Below are 25,547 nucleotides of genomic sequence, written 5' to 3' on the forward strand. Positions count from 1 at the left end.
CTCTCAGGCTTGTTCATCTGCTTTTCCTGCAATATGCGGTCTCGGGGAAAAGTAGGTGAACAAGCCTGAGAGGTTATTTTCTCCAATGTTCGAGACCTCTCAAGTTCCTCAGAAACCATGAAGCACATTTTTGCTACTTAACATCATACTCAGGAAGGGTAGCAGTACCTCAGCAAACACACATGCACCTTAGCCTTCATCCACAGTTGCACAACTCAGGAGAACCCAGATGCAAACAACATGACTAGAGGACTGTGCTGCCCAAACATATGCACTACACATGACCAACCATGACTGCACACTAGTAGAAGGAAATAACATAAAACTAATTGTGACACATTGGTCCTGTACACAGCTCATTCGTACACAGTATAGTGTCACACTATGAAGTGTTGAAGAGCGTCACACACTGGCAAGGCATGAGGTGGTGGACATGAGACTGAAGTGGTGTGTACATCAGTTTAGGACAGGTGAGGAGTGTACAGTGCAAAAACACATAGAGGAGTAACTCACAATGTGTAGGCATCAGAAGCAGCTACAGTGTATGACCCCTCATACCATATACCATACTGGAGCCAAAACGTTTTCAAGAGACAGCAATGCATGAGAAAACTCACAAATAATGTCTGTGTAGCTGAGCAGTTCAGCACAGTGAGCACAAACAAAAAACAAGACACATGGCTGATCAACAAAACACAACACAGACTACTGTGCAGTCACACACTCTGCATACTCACAATTGGCAGCAACAACAAGTAGGTGTTTCCCAGGAGTGCAAGGACACGTCACCACACCACAATGCACACTACTAAACCTACAACTCCTACATGTGCCCACAATCTGAAGCACATGTCTGGCACTCATTACCTGGGTTATACATGCGTGTAGTTGGCATATCAGGGGCACACACACATCAACACCACTGACAATGACAGGCCATTCACACTATATGACTACTCAAGTGCACACATTCAATGTACCCATGTGACTATGAACACAGGCACACCCAAGAGGACTGCACACCAACACTGCTGTGCACATATCAAGAAAGAGCCCACAGAATTGCCGGACCCTGGCCACCCCGCAAGTAATCCTGTGGATAGCATTCTCCTCTGTGCTGGTATTGCATCCTGACATGACAAGTGTACAAATTAGCAAACCTGAGCACAGAATAATAACAATAACAGAATTTATAAGAGTGCGAGCAGCGGTGTCCCGGCACTAAGAGCAAGAACTGAAGTGCGAACCGCCTGATCGACAACCGCTATCCTTTCCCTATGTGCCGAGGCTAAAGAGCCAAGTTTTCAAGGCTTTCCTAAAAGTAGGCTCAGATTTTATCTGTCACAAGAAGTTGGGCAAATCGTTCCATAGCTTTATAACCACGGCCACAAAGGATCTCCCTCCAATACATGCTTTCTTGAACCTCGGGACGCACAATAGGTTCAAGGCGCCTGATCTAGGTGGCCTATTTTGTTAGTGGCTGCATAAGCACGGCTTCAGATAGCTCAGGCATTTACCGTGGAGAGAACAGAAAGCAAGTATCAAGGCCTTAAATTCTATTCTTCGAGCCACGGGCAGCCAATGGTGTTTCTTGATGTGTGGCGAGATATGGTGACGGTAGGGTGCTCTCCTAATCATTCTTGCTGCCTCATTTTGGACCATTCGCAGCCTTTTGATCAAGTAAGCAGGTAAGCTGACATATAGACTATTTGCATAGTCCAATATTGCCGTCACCGTAGCGTGTATGACCACTCGACGGCAGTCCTCAGGTAGTACGTGGATGAATTTACGTAGACTTTTCAGTTTCCCAAAACATGTCGAAGACACCTGCGTAATCTGAGCTGAGAGGGAGAGGTCCGCCTCCCATTTGACCCCCAGGTTTTTTTGTCGATGCTGCTGGAGTAGGTGGAAGGCCCATTTCAATCGGCCACCAGAGATCCTCACGCGGTGGGCAGATGTTTCCGAAAAATAATACCTCAGTTTTATTGGCATTAAACTTCAGCTTGTGGTTGTTCATCCACAGGGATTTATCTGTCAGGCAGCCCTTAAAGTTCTCGAGGGCTTTGTCCGCTTGTTCTTTAAAAGAGAACATCAGCTGGGTGTCGTCGGCGTAAGATATCGCCTTCACTCCCCAGTTGGTAATAAGTGTGAACTGCGGCACCAGGTAGATATTAAAGAGGAGCGGGCTGAGTGCTGAGCCCTGAGGGACTCCGCACCAGATCTGCTTGCGTTTGGATTTATGTGCTTGTAAGGCGATCTGCTGTGTCCGGTTGGAAAGAAACAAGTTCAGCCATTTCAGCACCGACTCCCCCCCACGCCGATATCTATGAGTCTAGACAGCAGTATTGCATGGTCCTCCGTGTCAAACGCGGCGGACCAATCTAGGAGCACCAGCATAGCTGATGACCCTGCGTCACTGTTGTTTTTATAGATTCTGAAACCTCCAGGAGGACGGTTTCGGTCCTAAAACCCGGTATAAACCCTGATTGGGTATCATGCAGGATGCCAGAACCCTCCACAAACGAGGACAGCTGTCTTTGCACCCACTTCCAATAACAGGTTTCGTAATATAAAACCTTGGTAGTCCGTCCACCTTGTTTTTAATCCAATACGGGTTGGCCGATATTAAAGATTTTTGTAGAGGCTACAACCTTGTACTTTTTAATCTTGCACCCACAGTTATATTCACATCTTAATTTGGGCACTGTTGCACTCACCACATCCCGCTTCGCTGTAAATCAGGCGTTGTAGCACGCTGGGGGGGCATTCGGCTACCCCAGCAGGGACCCAATGATGAAGCATGTCACCAGCTAGTGGTGAGTGAGGGTCCTTCTTAAAAAGGGTAGTTTTCCCTTTACTTCTAATACTCACGTGGGGTACGGGCTCCCTTTGGAGGTATCTTCCTTCAGAGGGTTGCTCTGTTCCTAAGGGGGAGAGTAAGATAAAAGAAATATACGTGTACATGTGTGTGTGTATAGATTGCGATATACACATATATATGTATAAGTATAGATTAAAAAAGACACCAACAATATTGTTGTTTATATATTTTTATTTGTTTTTTCACTTTAGTCACTCCTTTGTTGCCGTTTGCACCCACTTCACCAGCATCTTTGCAGGGGCTGGAAGAAGGGAAATGGGGCGATAGTTACTCAGATCCCCGGGTACTCCATTGAGTTTTTTCCTAAGGGGTAGCACCATAGCGTGTTTCCACAACTCAGGGAAGATGCCAGTAATTTGGGAGGTGTTCCAAATATGAGTCAACCACTTAGATATAGACTGGGCCAATATATAGTTTCAGGGGGCAATGGTCCTCTGGGGAGCCAAATTTGCAGCTTAGAATCAAGGACAACCCGTCTTGCAAAGTGACCGGGTTGAATTAGCAAACTATGGCTTGTTGATCATTGCCCTCGGACCTGTCTGTCAGATTTAGTCCTAGCAGCATTTTCCCTGAAAGTATTATAGATAGTGCGGATTTTATTGTCAAAAAAGTCAGCGATGTTCTCACATAGTAAGGGTGAAGCTTGAGCTTCAATTTGTAATGATTAGGAAAAGAGTAGATCATCACAAACAACCATAATTGCACCTTCAAGCCTCTGACTCAAGAAAAACAAAGGTGCCTGTTACCTCTGGAAAGCTCTGAACAAGTGAAACAAGTAATTTCCATTGTGAAAGTGGCATACAGAGCATGTGTCACATGAACCGATACCCACAAAAGCTTTTATTTAGCAAGGACACTGACAAAGCAGACAACAGGAGTAACAGTCATTATTACATAACACCCAGATAGGCATCAAAAATAGAAAACAGCAAGGTCATTGGCCAGTCCATAGGTCCGGTGGGCACATGTGTGCATGAGAAACTGCACAGGGAATGGGCATCCAAAGTGACAAACAGCAAAGCCATTGGCCAGTCCATTGTTCCGGTGTGCACATGTGTGCATGAGAAACTGCACAGGGAATGGGTAACACCGTTCACAGCCGTGGGAATCACCACAACTCAGGGGATACAAATGGGCAGCCCAGGCACCTCTGTGGGATAGATGGTGTTGGAAGGGGTACTTTTCCTCAAATTTGGCTGTCAGTTGAATTTGGAGGTGGCTGATTGTCGGGGCCAGTTGGAGGACTGGACCTGGGAGACAGAGGACGGGTTGAGGTCATAGCATCAGTGGCTGTGGGAGCCTGAGGGCTGGTTGGACCTGGTGGTGTGGTGGCACAGGAGGCAGAGATATGCTGCCGGCAGACACAATGTGCGAGGGTGAATGTTGAGGGCTGGGTCTCAACTTCTTGGGGATTCAATAGCCCACATTGTCCTGGCTGAAGTGAGAAGTGAGATGGGCACAACAGCCTCACTCTCCACCAAAGGTGTATCATGTGCAGATGGCTCTTCCCGTGTGGATTTTCTGGATCTGGTGGTACGCGTGGGGTGGCCTTGCCTTCTCCCCTCCATCCCCTGTTCTCTAGATAAACCCCCCACTTTGCTCTCCTGTCCCAGCTTCACAGGAGTGTGGGTGGGAGTTGACTTTGTGGGTGAATCTGCCTTAGAGAAGTGTTTGTGCTTAGTCGTTGCAGGCACTAGGTTCACAGCAGACAGAGCAACTGTTGGTTTGTCTTTGGGAGCAGGTGTGGGGATGGGAGTGCCCTTGGATGGGGATGATTTGGATGAATGTGAGGTTGAGGCCTGCTTCTTGGCCTGATGCCCCTGAGTGTCATGTGATGGGCTTTTGCCTTTGCACGCCTGTGTGCCTGTTTTGTGTTGTGGGGACGGTGCATGTGGTCTGGGTCGCTTGGAGTGCTGCTGTTGTGTGGTGTGTGTAGAGAACTTGGTGCCTGAGGGCTGTGGAGTGTGGGCACTCTCATCAGGTGTTGACACTCGCAGGGTGGTTGCTGAAGGGACTGGAGCTGGACTGGGAGCCAGTGCCAGCTGAATGGCTGCAGTCACTGTGGAGGACAAAGACTAGACAGTGTGATGTAGCCCACCCAAATCTTAATGAATGCCCTCCATGAAGGCAACTACCTGTGCCAACTTCTTGTCATTGTCCTGGAAGGCATTCAGGAGAGCAGCCTGACACACACATGCTGGTGCAAAAGGTCCATCACCTCCACACTGAGGGCAGCAGGGGAGACAGGGGCAGTAGTGCCTAGGGGAAGGAGACTCTACCCTTCCTAGGGATGCAGGCACCGACAGCACTTGTGGTAGCATCCAGGTGGGTGGGCACGGGACTATGTAGGGTAGAAGAAGAGGCAGATTCAAACTCCCTGTGCCAGCCAACATCGAGGAGCCACCGCTGGAGTCAAATGATGTGGAGGTTGGTGTTTCCAGGGGTGATTCATTCAGGGAACTCCTGTCCTCCTCAGAGGCGCTGGTCACATCAGTGTCAGTGAGCTCATGTGTAGCAAGTGTGCCAGAAGTCTCTCCACTGGTGTCCGTCCCCTGTCCTTCCGTGCCCTCGGTAGATGCTGCAATAGACGGAGATGTAGGTTTAGTATAGTGCTCTACTCACACACATCTTATGCAACAAAGCACCAAACTAGAAAATTATCCCCCCATTCTGCCCACCACCATGTGCAGTCTGCATGTGCAACCTTTATGCAATCATCAGAAGATGCATGGAAACATGCATAGTTGACATCAATGACCCATGTGACATTGACACAACCAAATAGCTGGCCCGTGCCTCCTAGTAAACTACTAATCTCTGTAAGCATACCTACGTGTCTGTAGGTGAGATAGATATACATCTCAACATGTGCCTCTGTCACATATGGAGTCATTTTAAGGGAACACCACAGATACAGACTCGCAAATGCCCTTTTGCAATGGCCATAAGCTCCTGCTAGCCACCATGCTGTGCTTTGAAGCTCAGCTACAGTTGCACATTGGTGTCAGCTGTGTAGTTGTCACACATTTTAAGCTGTGCACATCACATATCTACAAAAGCACACTAAGGTGATGCTCACTGCTGTTCACTGCCAGGTGATTTCTATGACACTCATAATGCAGCGTATGTCACAAGGCCACATCTCATCTTGCAATGTCAAGGGTCATTGTATTAAACACGAGAAACTACATGTTGTGAAAATGCATGACAGCTGCACTAAACACAGAGGCCACTTAGAAGCCATTGCATCACACTAGAAATATCACAGAGCTTCCCACTGGCTCAGGGTTGAGATTCATGCAGTCACTCACACCCAAAGTCACACTTTGCAGAATACTCACCCCAACTTGTGGCTGATGGGCCCTCAAGCATCCATCCAGCTCTGGCTGTGTCAATGCCAACTTGCGAGCCATTAGTGGTGTCACGCTCCTGCGCGCCAACCTGCCACTCCAAAGGAGCACCCCCAGCGTTATCTCTGCCACGTTTTTGCTCAGCCGGCAGATGTCATCCCACCCATTGTGACAGTGTGTGTGCCATCAGTTGGAGATACCCCTTGCGTACAATGGCCCTCCATATGGCCTTACACTGGTGGACATTAAGCTGCAGGCATGGGAGACAAGAAGAGTTTTAGTGACACTGCTTTACGTACCACTGTGTGTCAGTACAGAAGCATGAAAAAACATAGCCACCAATACATAAATCTTGAGCAGAGGCCATACAGCATGACACGTAGTATACTTGCATCAAATACTCTCATATAAATGTATACATGTATGATGATGGACACAGTACCTGGCCATCTCAAACACATGCAGAGTGCCAGCACAGAAACCAATGTGAAGAAGACCCTCATCTGTGATGCAGTATGTGAGTGAGAAATACATACAATACATTTGAAATGATGTGTTGGGGCAGACTCACTGTGTCAAACACTACACACCCCTCAATGTCCTTGGCCAGTGAATGGCTACCTGTGTCATGGAGGTCATATTTTGAGCCATGATCTTACATTCTCACACTCTTCATACAAGGTGTAGGCCTGTCTTGTGCAATCCTCAGGCCTAAGATAGATCATTGAGAAATATGACAACACATATGTTTCACTCTGTCCATTTACTGATGGGTCCTTGTCAAATTTGACAGTTTGTGTGAAGGCCAGGGGGACTCACACCGAGGTTAAACATGGGCCAACTTAAAAATCACATGCATGTACATTATGAGTGGGCAAACAGTGCCTACCATGCGAGACAGAACACATAATAAAAACAACGGAAGGATGATATCTCCAAATTACATTTATTGGATGTGTCATAGGTGAATTGCCATCAAAAGTGTTACACTCAGGCATTTTACTCTTTTGCATATTGCACACATATCTATGGGGGCAATATGAAAACTGTACACCCATTGCTCATTACCCTCTGGAAGAAATACCTTTGCAATATCACAAATGAGCCTGTGAAAACCTCGTGGACTATGACATCACATAGCCCAGGCAATGTTTTTTCAGACTTCGACTGTGCAAACCAGCACTGTGACTTTATGACTGCTAAAATACTGCATGTACCTCCCATCCTTCAATGCAGCCATGGATTTGTGAAAATAAGACTACACACAACATTAACATGAAGTCATCATGCTAGGCAGTGTATTACTCATTTATATTACCACCTTTGTATTTTTCTTGATGAAGAAGGGCTGTAGAAATGTCCATGTTGTCATCCTCCCGAAATACTCAATTGCAATATTTAATAGGCCATGTATGGAGCATGGTAAATGAAAAATGAGGATGCATGCACATTTACTTGCACACACAGGCACATACTACTGTAGAGCAATATCATGTGAGCACTGTGAGCACTCTCCAACTGTCACTCTGAAACACTTACCAGTACATCGGGAGCACCATGTAGTCTCCTATACTGTGAAAGCACCTCGTCCACCAGGACCTTCAGCTTCCTCTGTGATGAAGGGACCGGCCCTGATGTTCTCAGTTCTCGCCATCACTGTGTGCAGGAGACAGGAACAGCAGCAGTTGTTGGTGAAGAATGGCAGGCAGCAGTGTTTGGATGCAATTGAAATGTGTGTCTCTCTCACAGACATATATAGCCACCTGGGTTTGTTTCAGTGGTACTTAGCTGCTGCAATTGGTGTTCCTGGTCAGCTTTTTTCAAATGTAAACAATGACCGGGATCGCAGTGGTGGTGCACGCCTACCCTGCTTTTCAAATGTTTAATTCAGTACTGCATTCATGGCTACCATTGGCTGAAAAGGCGTGGGCATTGGTGGTGTCGCACCGCGGGGCCAGGCAGTAGCTACCACAACTGTGCATCTTTTGAATGTACCCAATGACCGGGTCTGTAGTAGTGGTGCACGCCTACTGCGGGTTTCAAATATGGAATTCACGACCGCGATCACGTTTCCCATTGGCTGTAAGGCATGGGCATTGGCGGTATCACACCGCGGGGCCCTGGTGTTCGCTACTGCTAATTGGTATATTTAAATTGTGGCTAAGGACCTTGATTGCAGTGGCTGTGTGCTAATGGCTGATGTGTGTGTCACGGGTATTTATGACCAGCTACCTAATGTCTATGTTGATGGTGTTGCTCATTGTTATGTGTGCTGGTTTGTGTACCTTGATGGCTAGAGGTATGGTCTAGCTGTGATGGCATCACCTGACAAGTAAATGTAATTCTCTTGTATCTTTCTAGGGCCATTCACCCTCTCAATGCCTCTTCACAATCAGAGTTTGTGGTACATTGGAATCTGAGTTGACATTGTACATACTGTGATAAACATGGAGCTGACAAAAAGACATAGGTGTGTAAAGAGTGTTTATTTATAATGAGTACTTGTGAATCTATGAGTTGTCAGTGATGGCAAATAAGACAATAGAGTAGTCACCACATTGATTTAGTCACACAGTCCAACAGACACCTGCCATCAACATGGCAATGTGGGTAAGAATAGTCAACAAAGACAATGTCAATAGGAACAGAGGTGCCATCATGGCTGGCTTGGGAACTAGCGTTTGGATGGTGCATTGCCACTTGATCCTCCCCTGATGTTTCTCAGATAGCCCCTTGTGCGTTTGACAGGGGGGGCAACTGCTGCGGATTCAGCGGCGTCTGAGGAGTGATTTTGTTGCAGCTCACCCTTCTCTGTGGCTGCGGTGGTGGGAGTATCGTCCTGCGGCCAATGGAGGGCTGAGCTGTCCTTTGGGCCTCATGTGTGTTCCTCAGAACAACCGCAAGCTGACCCTTTAGGCCCACATGTTGGCCCATATGCGTGTCCATGTACCTCAGCAGCAAGCAGTGCTCACGCTTCTTCCACATACCTGGCCCATGTGTCCCTGGGTCTGCTCATGTGCCCCCAAGGACTCTAGAGATGTTGGCCAGGGCTTCGGTCCCAGTGTCCTCTGTATTTCTTCCCAGTTGCCCTCCCACCTGCCTTGCTGACCCGAACCTGTGGCGTAGGCCCTCAACACACCCACAAACTCTCCCTGCCTTCTCTGATTGTGTGGTGGTGTTGGTAACCACTGGGGCCGGGAGAGTGTTGCAGGCAGCAGTAGTGGTTGTGGTAGTGGTGCTTGAGGCCGCACAGGTCGTTACAGCAGTGGTCAATGCTGTTGTTGCTGAGGTGGTAGCGCTGGTGGGGATAATAGTGGCCTGGGACGAGGTGCGCTCTGGTAGTCTGGATGGGTCAGGTTGTTGCTCCTCATCTGAGAAACCTAGGGAGTCTGCATCCGAGAGTTTATGTTCCGGCGGTGGAGACTGGCTCTGCAGGTTGGTGTTGTCTTCTGCAGCAGTTGCTTGTTGATCTCCTGTTGAACAGCGATGAAATGGTAATTGAAGTGCATTCCACAAGCTTGGTGTTAGATGTTTGGATGTTACATGTGATACACCACACACTTTACATTGCAATCACTTGGTATGGCTGCAAGATAATGAGCATCAGCACATGATGTTGAGGTACATACATTACTTGTCTATGGTGTGACATGTAAATAGTGACCATGTGCCATGTACAGATTGTGTGATTACAAGGACAAGTTGTCATCTAACGACTTGCGGCACATCAACTTTACTTAATGCGTCTTTTTGGTTTGCTCTGCATGGAATCAGTTTCAGCTAAGCAAGAACTAGTCATTGTAATGTTCAACATACCTTTTTCATATAATGTACTTTAGTTAGTTTGTCTGATTGACCATGCATTTTTTTGTTTTCATATGGGCCTTCATGCTCTGACATAATGGCACTTACACATTGCATTCTGTGCTGTGCATGATTGGGCCCTGAATTTATTAAACATGTGACTTGGTGTTTCAAAGTTTCATTTCTTTGACAGTTACGTAAGCTTAGCTGTCTGCACACTGGATGTGGCTTTTGGATCTATGCCAAGTTGGATGACATGGGAGGGCTGGTGTGGTCATATGGCTCCATGCATTTTGAGATGGATAGCAGGGTGCATGAACTGTCTACCTACCTAACTGGTTAGGTGACACAGTGGAGGGTAATTGCTGTCACATGGTTATGAGTGGGAGGGGAATACCTTCCTGCTAATCTGTGGGACAAGGGTGCCTAGTGTGAGTTGTAGTGCTGGCTCCTACCCACAAACACCCTTCCCTGTTAAGATGGCTACCTACCTGTGAAGTGGAGCAGAGGATGGTAATAGCTTACACATGGTTCTTGGATGGGGGAATTCCCATCCTGCTCAGGGGTGAGACAAGAGAGCATGAGAAGGCTACCTACCTGTACATTTAAAAAAAAGAATATTTATTATCACGGTGACACAGACGTACACAGCAGTTCACCTACAACCCTGAGGCCAGCGGCGTATTTACATTTACACTTTACATAGTGTAATAGCCCACATCCTGGAGGCCGGGCAGCGAGTTGCAATTCTTGTTGATGTACAAAGAGTGTCTGCTGCGCTTCAGTAGACCTAAACGGATCACAAATGTTATAACAAACAAACAAAGAGGTATCAGCCCAACCTGCCGCTATCAGGACTCTTACCACTTTCGAATAATCCGGACAGCGATACTCTTGTCTATATACCCTTCCGTCCCTATTCCCTACCGCCCGTCTTTGCCTAAGTTCACAAAGGTCCACTCTATTTTCCATCCCCATCAATTAGTCGAAACTCAGTAGTTGCCCCTGTACATAGTGTGCATACTAATTAGTAAAGAAGCTCTGTCAACTAAGGTACTGAGGTGTGGGCTCCTACTTCTGCATCTGTCATTGTCTCTGCAGTGGGGCCCTCTCCCTTACATTTCAGGTATGCAGTGTATAGCGCCCAGAAATTCTTGCGTCTGCTCCGAGGAGGGAGTAGTTCACTGAAGTTTTCTGATTGTGTGCAACAATAAAGGACATCGCGTGACCACTGTAGGCAAGGGTCCCCTCAACCAGCGCATTGCCACTCTGCATTTTGCCATCAGTAGGCCTAAGTCCACCAGTCTGCGAGCTGCCTTTGGCAATTTTTTGAATAACCTAGCAGCGCCGCCACCGGGTCGGGAGCGACCTCTAATTCTACTGTAATGCGGATCTCGTGGAATACCTTTTCCCAGTACTGAAAGACCCCCGGACAGCCAACAGGCTAAATGAATAAAATCTGCCCTCGTGGAACGACATCGCAGGCTGCGTCCTCTCTCAATCCATACCTGTGCAATCTCTCTGGCGTGTAGTACACTCTATTAATGTATTTGAAATGAATCAGTCTGTGTTTGCAGTGCAGTGATATGCGTTTTGTGTTGTCACAGCAATAAGGCCACATAGCATCATCTATTGTCATGTCCGGGTTGCGTTGCCAGGCCAGCCTAGCCCTAGTGTACTGATTAGCCGTATGGGACATTGCCAGTTTGTATATGTTGGAGACAAGTCTACCGGGAGTTTTAGTTTTAATACGATACAAACGTTCTTGTACCTCAGGGGGCTCAAACAAGTCATCCCCTAGCTGTTGCTGCAGCGCTCTGCGTATTCTGTGGAATTGGAATCATTGCAGAAAAGTGGGTGTTTCTGTAGTAACTGTGGCTTCATCCCGCGCTTTGGCGACTCCTTCCGAAAACAAGTCTCCCGCTTTATGTATACCCAGCGCTTGTAGCATTCTTAGTACCCCTGAATCCTTGGGCGGTCAGCCAGACCGCCCAATCTATTGGCATTCCGTAGAGTACAATAATGCCCCTGCTTGCAGTTTCAGCAAGTTGTGCCAGGCGTGTCTTGTCGAGTTAAGCGAGTACAGTATTCCCGTTCTGCGATCCACCGGCTCAAAACTAACGGCTGTAAGGGGGAGCGGATCAGCAGAGAGCTTTTCAAGTCTAAGGTATGGTATGTTATCTGCACCCTGTATCCAACTGTGTGCCTGTGCAGCTTGTGCTGCCTTATAATAGAGCTCAAGATCGGGTGCACCCAGTCCCCCAGGTGATATGGCAATGTAAGCACTCGCCATTGTACCCGCGCCTGCTTACCCGCCCATGCCAGCCTTACCAATGATTTATTTAGTCTGACAAAGAAGGAGTGCGGCAGCACTATCGGTATATTTACAAACAAGTAAAGGAACCTGGGCAGCACCATCATCTTCATGATGGAGACCCTACCAATTAATGACAGCGACAGTCCAATCCAGGTTTCGATGTCATCCTCTAGTTTTGCCACAGCTGTCCCATAGTTCTCATGGAAGACATTTTCCCAGTCTAATGCCGAGGTACCTGACCGAGTCATCAGACCACAGCAGTGGGCACTCCATCTTCAATCTTGCGATGGCCGGGGTTAGCGGAAAGGCTATGGATGTGTTCCAGATGACCTTCAACCCGGAGAGCGTTCCGAACTGCACCACCTCTCTGAGGACCGGGGATAGGTTGTTTTTGGGGTCGCTCAAGTAAAGCAAGGTATCATCCGCGTACATTGACACCACAATTTCGTAGTTGGGGAATCTGACACCCCTTTGGCAGTGATATTCCTTAAGCACACATGCCAAGGGCTCAGCGATTATTGCGTATAGCGTGGGAGACAATGGGCAACCCTGCGCGGTACCCTGGAGATCGAGAAGGCACCAGTGACCAGGTTCCCTAGCCCAAGACGGGCTGAGGGGGCGTTGTGTAGCACCCCTATCATTTGCAAGAAGTCAGAACCAAGTCCCATTCTGGTCAACACGTGTCGCATGAAGGGCCATTCCACCGAGTCGAAACCCTTCTCCATATCCAGGAAGACCGCAACAGCTTTCGTGTCTTGCTGCACATGCTGCATAGTGCCGAATACACTACGCAGGTTATAAGTGAGGTTTGTGTCAGGCACAAATCCCGCTTGTTCCGGCGCCACAAGTTCCGGGGTCAATAGGGCCAGACGGTTAGCTATAACTTTCGCAAACTTAGGGGTCCATTAAGATGGTGGGCGGACTTAGTCCGCCCGCCATCCCATCGTGTGACCGGAACGCCCGCCATAAGGGTGGGGGTCCCGTGGGGGCTATTAGGATGCACCCGCCACAGTTGCGGGCGCATCCTGTATCTTTACCATTGTGGCGGGCGGTGCTAGAAGCACCGCCCGCCGCAATGGTAAAGATACATGTTGTGCATTTCAAAGCACAATGTGACAGGCACCGCGCGGTGCCTGCCACGTTGTTCTTTGAAATGCGGGGGGGCACCCCCCACCTCCCCCCAGTGTCCCTGGGGGCCAGCAACAGGCCCCCGCAGGGAGTCTCCGTATGCCTTTCCATGGCGGCATTGCCGCTACAGAAAGGCATTGACAAAAGCCCATACTAATATGTCTGGCGGTGTCCGATAGACACCACCATCATATTAAACCTTTTCCGCCCGGGTAGCAAGTCGACCGGTGCGGAAAAGCGGCGGACGGTTTTTCCGTCCGCCATGGTCCCACCCGCTATAGTAATATGGCGGGGGAAATGGGTGGCGGCTGGGTGGCGGGCGGGCAAGGATGTCGGGCGGATCGCCACCGCCCGCATGGCGGTGGCGATCCACCGGACATCCTATTGGGCCCCTTAGTGTCCACGTTCAGCAAAGAAAGCGGTCGGTAAGATCCGCATTCCTCCGGGGTTTTAACTGGTTTGGGGATAGCTACTAAAATGTCTTCCCTCATTGATTGTGGCATCTGTCCCATTTCACACAGATCGTCAAATAACACTGAAATGTGAGGGAGCAATAGGTCTATGAAGGTCTTATAAAAGTTTACTGTGAGGTCGTCCGTCCCGGGGCACTGTTCACCCTCATTCCAGCCAGAGCCTCAGATATCTCGTCTTTTTCAATGGGGAGAATAAGGAACTCTTTGTGCGTGTTTGAAAGGAAGGGTGGCTTTATGTGTTCCACATAGTCCAGAATCTCCCCATCCATATCCGACGCACGTGAGGCATACAGGTCCAAATAATATTGTTCGAACCTGTTCGGAATGTTTTCTTCTTCCGTAAGCATGTTGCCCTTTTCTGATCAGATCGTGGTGATTAAGGTTTTCCTGCGTTTGGCTTTTAACAAGTGAGCCAATACAGATCTCAGTCTATCAAACTCTCTGTTCATTCGCGCAGTGGCGTATTTACCCAGATGTTTCACCCCGCTATCCGCCGCCTCCTGATACTCCGCTAATAATTCCTTCATTGTATCTGTGTCCTCCATGTCTTCCCCGGACGACTGACGAGTCTCTAATTCTCCCAATTTGTGCTCCAGAGTCGATAATCTCTGACGTATGGAGCGAAGAACCCCTGAGTGTTTAGTCATGGCCACCCCCATGGTGGACATTTTATAAGCCTCCCATACCGTCTGAAAACTGTCGACTGATTCTATATTAGTAGCAAAAAATGTATCTATAGCTTCCGCCAATGCTTCTTTAAAGAGAGGGTCCAACAACGAGTAAGGAGGGAAACGCCACGTGAATGGTGGGATTGTTTTCTTAGGGGTGGACAAGACCAGCAATAGTGGTGCGTATCTGAGACATGAGAGACGTCGACGTCAGCCAGTAGTCAATGCGTGTATGTAAGTTATGGTAAGCAGAATAGTGTGTGAAACCCCCATCTTTTGGATACTGCTCCCTCCAAACACCAGTGAGGCCCTCGCTAATCAGGACTCTGTCAATAGCTCGGGCTGCCGTCGCCGGCCTCCTGAACGGGGCCCCTGATCAGTCCAATTCTGGGTTCCTAACCAGATTGAAATCACCATCCCAGAGAATTTGTTTCACCCTGCACACACTCACCGTGTTTGTTAATGTGGCAACGAACTCCGGGCAATCATAGTTGGGACCACAGATGTTAACAATGAGCAGATCCAACCCCCTGCCCTGACATCACATACCGCCCTCTCTTGTCTGCCATTAGCTGTCATATCGTGTAGTTAGATCTGGGGTCAACCCATATCATTACGCCTCTTGCGTGTGTTGTAAACCCTGCAGTGTTAACAATACCCACAAGCCCCCTGGAGCGCATCATTGGGCTGTGCAGTGGAAGAAGCGTCTCCTGTAATAAGGCAACATCAATATTATGTCTAGTTAGATAGTTCAACACTTTGCGGAGTTTCCGATGGTCGTTTAGGCCCCTCACATTCCACAACAGCTCCCTGAGGGAATCTATAGGTCTCAGAGGAGTAGTTCCGCTAGTCTTTGCCATCCTGTCTTTCACGCAACCCATTGTGGCCTGAGTCCTGTAGCTGACATTGGTAACGTACATCACACAATAATTCGGCTGGCTTCATCAACCTCAACAACAACATTGTCCCTCCCCTTCCCTCCCTTCCCCCCACAGCAGACCACCCACAACTCTGTCGCGTAGCATCCCCTAAAGGGACCACCCACTCCTCCCTAGTCCCTCCCTATCCTTAGTCAGCAGTGGTAGTGTTTGTCACATGTGGGCAGAGGTCGCTCCATATATAACTAATAGCCGAATATCAGCTGCCCACCGTCCCGATCCCCACACACCGATTTGTAATGTCACAGCCACCACTATACATCGTGTCTCAGCTTTGCACGCCAGAACGCCACACCACAACCAAACGTTTTTCGCATGCTGCAGTCTTGCATCCCTTTGGGTGACTCATGTGTCTAATGCTGTGGCTGAAATAGGGTCCCTGGATCACGGTCTAACATCAATATACAAGACATTAGTGATTAGCCCCTGCACAGACTTACATATGGAAATCTGAATAACTGACCGCCCCGGCATAGCAATATATACAACCCGAACACATTTCCCCTCCCCCAGCCCTGCCTTCAACTCTCATAATACTTGTCGGTAGTGTGTAACCAAGCGAGACTCAGTCCTGTTCTTCAAGCGATCCTCCATCCGCCTCATCCAGTAGTTGCCATTCCGGGCTCTTTCATTGATCCGTGGTCCAGTCTTTAAGTGCCTTCTGCAGAGCCTTCGGGTCTGTAAAGATGTGAGAGCGTCCTTGTTTGTTAACCAATAGTTTTGCCAGGTAGAGCATTGCATAGTCCAGATCTAGCTCGCGCAGCTGCTTTTACAAGGGCACAAATTGCCGTCGTGCATCCTGTACCCTATCAGTGAAACCTGGATAGAGTGAAATGGATGACCCTTCATATGTCAGTGTTTGTTTGTCCCTCACCTTACGCATGGCAGCGTCTCTGTCCCGATAGTTTAACAGTTTTGCTATGCTTGGATATGGCGGGGCCCCCGGCTGGGGTAGGGACCCCAAGGACCGATGTGCTCGCTCAACAACAAACATGTTTGAGAACACCTCTGCTCTCAGGAGAAGCGTCGCCTTTCGCTGTCAGTGGTTTCTCTAACTGTTGTGCCACCACGTTGTCTATATCCATCCAACTTCGTGCAGCTGCCCTCCAGCACTTCCTAAGCCTCCACGTTCTCATTAACAGCTGCCACCCGGCACTGCGCAGTATGCAGCACGCTCCACCCTGCAGGAGATGTGAAAGAGTGATTTTAAAGCAGCCAGGCATGACGGTGTACGCAGGAGCAGCGCAGCCTCATATGAGCAATTCCTTTTTCAGCAGTCACCTCCTTTTTGCCAGACCTTCATTGCCAGGCGGCGTTTTCAGGGAGTATAACACAAGAATTTTGCAATGTCCCTCTGCTCTCCACTGCCAACTGGGATTCTCACAGCAAACCTTTGGGCCAGAGGGCACGGGCCCAGTGCATACCCAATTGTTATCTGGTGCTCGTGTCCCCTTTGCTTGTACTCAAAATGGCGGTGCCACACAGCTTCAGTGCTCTGTGCATGCCCCCTGTGCTGCGCTCAGTAGGTCCCCACCTCGTGTCCTCGTTTCCTAGTGTCCCTGCTGCCTCACACCTCCGCTTTCATCCAGGTCCGTGGGCGCTTCCCAGCTCCAGCCGCAACCAGCTTGCGAGGGGGCTCCTCTCCGCTCCCGCCACAGCAGGGCCGCTGAATGCCCACACTAGTGCCGTCCCGCACACTGACCGTGTCTTGACAGGTCCGCGCAGGATACAGAGAGAGTCAGGCTCCCGGGGCACAGAGGAGCGTACCGAGTCAGCTGCCTCCCCGCCGCACGCAGAAGGACGTAGCTCTGCCCCACTCACCACTCCAGCCCAGCGGCCCTGCACTCCGCTCACAATTTTCAAGCCCGGGGGGTCCAGAGAGGTCGGGTTTGGATTTTCTTGTTGCGGAGGCGCTCAGGTGGACAAAGAATGGTACGTTGATCTATTTGAAGTGGTGGGTGTACCGATAGATGCAGGATTCCTTATCGGTGCTGTGGAGCTCGAGACTCAAGCAGCCATCTTGGTCTCGAGCGAGCTCCTCCCCCCACCAACCTGTAAGTTTGAAGAGAGCAATGCAATGGCTGCCACAAGGTTGTGGGTGTGTGGGGGAGTGTTCCATCCTGCTCTGCTGTGGGACAAGAGGTTCTGGTGGGAGTTGTAGTGCTGGCTGCCTGAACACATGCCCCTGGGGAATGTTGCCAGCTACTTTTGGGGTGATCAGAGGGAGTACATGTTAGATCTCTGAGACATATTGGGAAGAGAGTGTTGCACATAAGTGCATTTGGGCCTAGGAAGTGTAGCTTTGCAGTTGTGCAAGATAGTACATAGCGGTGTAATAGGAATCATGTTTTGTAACTTACCAGACGCCACTCCCCCAGGTATTCCTGTGAGACTCTCGGGATTCAGTATGGCAAGCACCTTCTCCTTTCATTCGTTGAATGTTAGTAGTGGAATGGGAGGGCCACTGCCAGTCCTCTGAGCCAGCTCATGGTTCTTGTTGGTACGCTCTTTTACCCTGGTCTTGAGGTCATGCCACCTCCTTCTGATCTCCTTCTGGGTGCGCAGGGTGGTCCCTACTGCATTGACTTTGTTGACTATCCTTGCCCACATTAGATTTTTTGTGGCTACTGGTGTCTATTGGACCATGCTTCCAAACAAATGTGGTTCTACTCTGATTACCTCATCTACCATCTCTGACAACTCAGTGATGGTACCACACTTGGTAGCCTTGTTGTGTGGTTGCTTTTGACCGCCATTACTCTTCTGGCGTGACCACAGCAGTTGAAATGCAACAGCCCTTCCGCCGGCTCTCCCATTCATCATTGCTTGGGATCGTGGCAGTCGGAAACTACTGATCTTTCCGCTATCGCCGCTATTGTATCCTAATTTCACAGGCGGTCAATCTGATGGTCAGACGGCGCTTTTGGGTCTTTCCGCAATGCATCTGACCGCTGCGGAACAATTTTCAGGTTTTCGTGACATTGCCGGCGAATTTTTGTGGAATCAGTCTGCCGCCGTCGGATTTTTCTGGCAGTTCATCATAATATGACCGACTGTTTTCCAGCGGTACTTGCCAACGATTAATTTCCTTGACCACGGTGGTAGGGATGGTTTTCCGTCCGCCATCCTAATCGACACATTAATCCCTTACGGACGGCATTTCCACTGTCAGGATTATGATGTCGGTCTCCGACAGGCTATCCACGTCGGGCTTTCTGAGAGAGGAAAGCAACTTTGGGGGCCCCTAACAGGGCCACTTTCTCCCCGTGGCCTATGTTTGTGGGCCGTGGGGGTGCCTATGGTGCCACCCAGTAAATCCCTTCACCGTTGGGCAGGTACCGTGAGGTGGCTTCCACATTTGCAGGGAATTACAGTAAATCCCATTTCTCCATGGGAGTTTGTACGGTTGTCGGTTTCCAACTGCCTCAGGGGCTTCAATTGGAAAATGGGAGTTTGCAACTGCACCGAGTGCGGTCGCATCATAATTGCGTTTTCGGATCGTCGAATCGAGTTCGCTGCCGGGATGTCATTTGACATCATAATTAGAACCAGTGTGTTTTGTAACCAATAATATTATTAATAAAGATGTGTCACATATTTTTCTACGTTTATATGTTGCATATATTTACATTTTTAATCATATACACTCTGAGTTTAAAAGACACATTTATTTGAAGTTGAGTAACTAAAATTTTATTTTTTATTAATAAAAAAATGTGAATTTCAATACTATTTTCTGTTGTATATTTTCAACTTTTATTTTCCATTGTTAAACGTATTTTTATATATTCCTTAACATTTTTCTTTATATTATTTAACATTATTTTAACATATTTTTTTTCAGTACATATTAAATAATTGCATAGATTTTATACTAATATTTAATTTGATAAGAACATTTTCTGACTTGTTTTACATGTTTGATAATTTATTAAATTTTTTAGCTAAATTTATTTAGCATTTTATGTTATTTCCCATTAATTTCTAAGGGGAAATAGTCTTTTTTTGTTTAATTAAGGAGCCATTTATTTTACTGCTGCCTTAATCTATGTCTGCTATTTTTATTCTAACTTCCTAGAAACAAACTGCAATAAGTCACTGCCATTTGTCAGATAGGGTAAGTCCTTATTAAAAAATTTTTTTAAGGGTTTTTAGGGATAGGGGGATTTTAGAAGGGATGTCTACAAGTTAGTTATAGTGGTGTGTGTGGGCTTTTTCTATATTTAGATCTATCAGTGTTATTGTTTTTCACTAGTTTGTAGCTTTGGGTTATTGCACACTATTTTAGTAATGTTTCATTATGTTATGCTAAATTGTGTTATATTAGTTTTCTTTTGATGATTAACTGTTGTTTATATGAATTTTGGAGAATGTAATGTGATTTGGAGGTCTTTTTTTATTTACTTTACTTTACAGCTGGTTGTCTACAGGCATGTCTTATGGGCATTGGGAATTTACTTTTTTTATTTTTAAAGGAAATGATTTTTGGTTTATACTAAGCCAATGCTTTTTACTTCGATTTCCTTTTTTCAGGTTTCCTGGAGCGTTTCTTTTTTTTACAACCTTTTCTGTAGTTGTATGGTTCTTAGATACTTTGGTTTGCTCTGTGTTTTTCATTAAGTGGTTATAAAGAAAGATCTGCAGCTACAAAAGTTTTATTCAATTGTTTTCTTTTGGAGGTGAAAGATGATATTATATTGATACAGATTTAACCGCCAAAGGCTGGGTGGGTGCTCATTTGTCAGGTCAGCTGCTCTAGCCTGGAACTTACTGCCACTGTCATTGCGAGGCCTTCAGGACCTTAAGAAAAAAACTAAAAACCCTTCTCTTTTAGCTTCTTCCAGGGCTTGCCGCCTTTGTCCATTGCTCGCGCCGGGACACTCTGTTGAGTAGCCGTGTGCGCTATAAATAAATATAATATTGTTATGTGGAATTGTTTGGTTTGTGTTATAAATATTGTTTGTGATGGATTTAGTGAGTTGTTAACTTTACTGGTTGGTGACAGTTACATATGATTAAAAATAATTTTAATATAACTCTATTATATCAGTTTTGATTAACATTGGAATTTTTAATTAATTATTTGACTGATGCAACGAGATATTTATTATTTTAAATAAAAACGATTTGATGTGTTGGTTTAGACTTTGTCATATTTTTTAGTGCTTTGGTACGTTACTATTTATTTTATAATATGCTTTTGGCTATGATTTCCAAGTAATGTACTCCTTTGTTATTTATGTACTTTAAATTGTAACATCTCATGAACCCTTTTTATTTGTTTGCTAAGTGTAGTGCCAATTTGGCTAACAGATTGCTTCATTCTTGTTCTTGGTAGCTTTGTTCTCTTTGTTTTGCTTCTAAAAATATGTAGGTTGGGTTTTGCCTTGTATGGATTGGAAGGCATTGTGCCATCCTTCCGCTGCATTGTTTATTTAGGCTTCTCGTGCTAAGGTGCTGTCATATACATTCCACCATGTTATTTGGAATTTGGGTCAACATCTGTGTTTGGAGCAATGCAGTCTTCCCACCCATGTGTCTTTAAAAGCATCCCTTAGGAGACAGTTTGTGTTCATTTGTTGTTAGAAAGGGCTTTCTATTAGTAAAATGTGGTGGTTGGCTACCTCTGCAACAAGGACATAGGATTGTGCTATATTTGTATTTATTTCAAAAGCAAATTTGCTGTAAAATATTCTACACAGTGCAGACATTTTAGGGTGTCACCATATACTTTGATTGAAATGATAGTACCAGCCTTGTATGGATGTGGGGGTACATTTTTAAAATAGTTTTAATCATGCCTTGCTCAACGTCTATGCTTGCTGTTTGCAGGTAGTAGTTATTTTTTATATGGTTTAATAGGTTGTAGTAAGTGCTGCTTTGTTTATTTGGTAGTAGAACATATATAGAAGAGATATCTGTATTTTAATACTCACCATGTGTGGCGTATATCAGAGTGAATGGTGTGGGACACATTCTGAAGGTCCCATCCGTCATCCATGTTTGACAAAGGCTAAGTTTTACTATGCTATCTGCGTTTGTTTCTCATTATTTAGGTTGTTGTGTAAAAGGAAAGGTTCCTCATTACATTAAGTTGTTAAATATTCAGGTATGTACATATCATGTGGGAAATAACTGGTGGCTTTTTTTAGTTGACGCAATCAACAGGTATAAGTTGTAGTTGCCCTGTTATGTGAACTTAGATAGTACATCTTTAATGATTCTGGTGGTATTCTTGGGAGCTAGTTCTTGCCTCTCTAATATCCTACAATATATCCTTTAGTTCCATTTACATCACATTTGGGAGGAGGGGTGGTTGTGGTCTCTTACAGGAATTACATAATATGTTATAGTTGTCATTACCGCTGCATGCATTACAATAATATTTAGTACATTTCAAGGTCATATTTTCTGATTATACATTTTCTTAGCTGTAGGTGTAGCCGATGTGATTTAGGAACTGCTATCCTTTCTGTGAATTGAGGTACTGTGCAGCTTCTGTCATTGTATTTGAAAGTAGTAATACTATAAATATATTTCATATTTTAAAGTGTGTATGTTTTTCATTAGCATGTAAAAATATGCAACTGCTTCTATTTTGTATACTTACATGTATGTTCTGTTTAGATGTTTCACACAGTTTTCCAGCTTTTCTGTTGGAGGTGTTCAGGTGTAGCAGGTGTTTTCTTTTCTGTTTGTTGAAAGAAAATGTAAATTTTATTTTAAATGTGAATTTGTTGCTAGCTTTTAGATTTTGGCAGCTTTATTTGTGCTTGCTATTTGGGTGAGTTTATAGTTTTGTATGAATTTACGTATACTCATTCTCTAGATGGAACTTGCAGAGTGTTTTAATATTTATTTTCTATTTTACATTTTTAAGTTTAATAATAATTATATTTTAGTTTAAATATAAGTTTTACTTACTTGGTTAGGTTTCCTTGCCTTGCAGTGTTTGTCATTTTTGAAGTATTTAGTTTATTTAAATGAATGTGTTTACCTTGATGATTTAATTGTGTGTTTCATTGATGGGTTAACGTTGTTTGTAGTTTATTTTATTGGTTGGTTTAGTTTGATTTTTTTCAATCAGTTGAGTTCTTCTATGGTAAACCTGAATTTTGCTTTAGTTTTTTAATATAACTGACTTTATAATTATATTTTCAATAATATTTAAGTTGGTGCTTAAATGGATGTATGTATTTTATTTTGTTTTAGTAGTATTGTTGATATGTTAGTTATTTAATTTATTGGGGTGAATAGTACATATTTTGCTGATGCAATATATATTTTTTTAATTTAAATATGTGTATAAAAGGTTTTAGGTTCATTTGAAGTAATTATTTCATGCAAAAAGTATATTTTTAGATACTCATTAATGATTAATTCATTATTTTGGCTATAACATTGTAGTCAATATTGTGTGAATGGATATTTTTGACACATTGTTCCCATTTCACAAAGGTAAACTTACACGTTTGATCTAAACTTAGACCAAACGTCCAAGTTTACGACTTTGGGAATTCACAGAGGACATTTAAAAGTCCTATCTTTACGTCCACACTTAGGGCGGAGATCCGAACCAAGTGTTGGACATAGACATAATACTTGCAAATGTCCTTTGTTAATTTCCAAAGTTGTAAACTTAGACGTTTGATCTAAGTTTGGACTAAAGATATTAGTTTACCTTTGTGAATAGGGCCCATTATGTTTATTTAGAGGTAAAGATACTTTTAACATTGACATTTGTGTTCTCGATATTTGTGATTTCACTAGTTAAGTATAGGAAGTTGATTTTTGTTACCCATATTTAATTTATGATTTGATATTGTATTCATCGACATTATGTCAGTGATCCCTTGGTGGGACACTTTGATTTGTAGGCACTAGATATGTTTGGTACCATAGTCTAGGGACTTATAAGTATGTAAAGTTATTCCAATTGGGAATAAGCCAATCAAAAATATACTTTGTAGGGTCAGAGCACTAGTACAGCGGTCTGGTTGGTAGGCATCAGTGCACTCTAAGAATCCAGATTGTTCTTGAATGATGGAGCGGGGAAAGGGCGTTCTTAAGAAACTGTGGGCCTGAATTGTTGATGGCTTTGTATGCAATGCACAGTGCCTTAAATTTTGTCCGGCTCCTGATAGGGAGCCAGTGCAGCTGTCGAATATATGGGGAGATGGAAGTGAACTTGGGAATAGCCAGTAAAATTCTGGCCGAGGCATTCTGGACTAGCTGCAATCTGTTAAGGACTTTTTCCTGGGCCTTCAGAAGAAGGGCATTGCAGCAATCGGTTTTGGAAAAGACCAAAGTACTGATTAGGGTTTTTCCAGCCGACGAGGGGAGGTATGGGATAAGTTTCTTGATTCTTCTCAGAATGTAGAAGGATGAGGAAACCACGGAGTTGACATGTTGATGGAAAGTCATTTTGTTGTCAAATAAGACTCCAAGGTTGTGGACCGTGGTAACAGGTTGAGGTGGGGCTCCCATCTCGGGTGGCCAACATTGGGGGGACCAGGTTGGTTCCAGTTTCCCGAATGTCATCACCTCTGTCTTATCGGAGTTTAATTTAAGACAGTTTGATGACATCCAGGAACTGATTGCCCGCATTCCCTCTTGGAAATTAGCTGCAACTGATGTACCATCATTATGTACCGATAGCACCAATTGAGTGTCGTCAGCGTATGTTGTAAGGGCATTGCCGTATGATTTTATTACCCTCGCTAAGTTCGAAACATAAATGTTAAATAGTGTCGGACTCAGCGAGGAGCCCTGTAGTACTCCGCAGGGAAGGGTAAAAGTGCGGGAGGTGAACTGGTCCATTTTTACTGTCTGAGGGCGATCCACCAGGAATGAGGCGAGAAGTTCTTTAGCCTTATTCTGAATTCCTATTGATGAGACACGGTCGATCAAGGTGACATGATCGACCGTGTCGAAGGCTGCAGAAAGATCTAACAATATTAGTACTGCCGCTCCTCCCTTATCCATTGTCATTCTTATTTCGTCAGCTGCTTTAAGTAACGCGGTCTCGGTCCAATGACCCTGTCTAAACCCGAATTGGGTATCATCCAGTAAGTTGTTATTATCTATGAATTTAGATATCTGTATGTTCATTATCTTTTCAAAGATTTTTGCTGGGAACGGAAGACATGCAATGGGTTGATAACTGGCGGGAAGGAGGGGGTCGAGAGTAGGTTTTTTTAGAAGGGGTTTAATGATGGCTTCCTTCCAGACTGAAGGGTAGGTGCCTGTTGTAAACATGGCATTGCATATGGTGGTGAGAGCAGGGGAAATAGCTTCTGGAATGAGATTAAGAATGGTAGGAGAACAGGGGTCTAGAGGTGATCCTGATTTTGTACCGGAAACAACTCGTCGGATTTGTTCCTCCGTGGCAGCTTCGAAGGTTAAGAAGCTAGGTGCGGTACTAGAAGGAGGTGCAATGGTGGTGGTAGCAGGGGGAGGGTGAGTGAAGGCTAAGAAGATAGCAGTAACTTTGTCTTCAAAGAACTTAGCAAGAGAGTTGCAGAGCTCCTGTGATCCATCAGAACGAGGGACGGGAGGGTTAGAAAGGTGAGTAACCACCTGAAACAATTCTCTTGCAGAATTCTTTGCCTGATTAATTTGGACAGTATAGTAACATGTTTTTTCCGAGGTAATGAGTATTTTATACTTGGAAAGGGCACTTTTGTAGGCAATTTTATCCGTGGGATTGTAGTGACGGTGCCAGTGTCTCTCCAGATTCCTGCAGTGTTGTCTCTGCAGTCGTAGGGATTCTGTAAACCACGGGGCCGAGGGAAGTTTTCTGCTACGATGGGAAATTTTAAGGGGGCTAGGTTGTGACAAGCTTTGTTTAGACTGTTGAGATAGTTTGTGGATGCTAGAGAGGGATCCTGTTCATTAGTATTCAAAGTGTCGCGCAGCGTAGCCGCTAGTTGGGGGGGTCGATATTTTTCCAGTCTCTGAATGACATAGGAGAAGATGATGAGGAGGA

General features: G+C 45.7%; 1 protein-coding gene across 12 annotated transcripts in view; it reads right to left on the reverse strand.

The window, feature by feature from the left end:
• LOC144770773 (phospholipase A2 inhibitor NAI-like) overlaps positions 1-25,547 on the reverse strand; it is a 1,245,443-nt gene that overhangs the window by 266,312 nt on the left and 953,584 nt on the right. For 2 of the 12 annotated variants that reach the window (XM_078655526.1, XM_078655529.1), the window contains exon 7: positions 2,872-2,924. The exons of the other annotated variants lie outside the window; for them this stretch is intronic. In XM_078655526.1, coding sequence (XP_078511652.1) covers positions 2,872-2,924 — 53 coding nt within the window. The remainder of the gene's footprint in view (positions 1-2,871; positions 2,925-25,547) is intronic. 12 annotated transcript variants of the gene reach the window in all.

This window comes from Lissotriton helveticus, chromosome 7 (genome assembly GCF_964261635.1).
Source record: "Lissotriton helveticus chromosome 7, aLisHel1.1, whole genome shotgun sequence".
Taxonomy (NCBI): domain Eukaryota; kingdom Metazoa; phylum Chordata; class Amphibia; order Caudata; family Salamandridae; genus Lissotriton; species Lissotriton helveticus.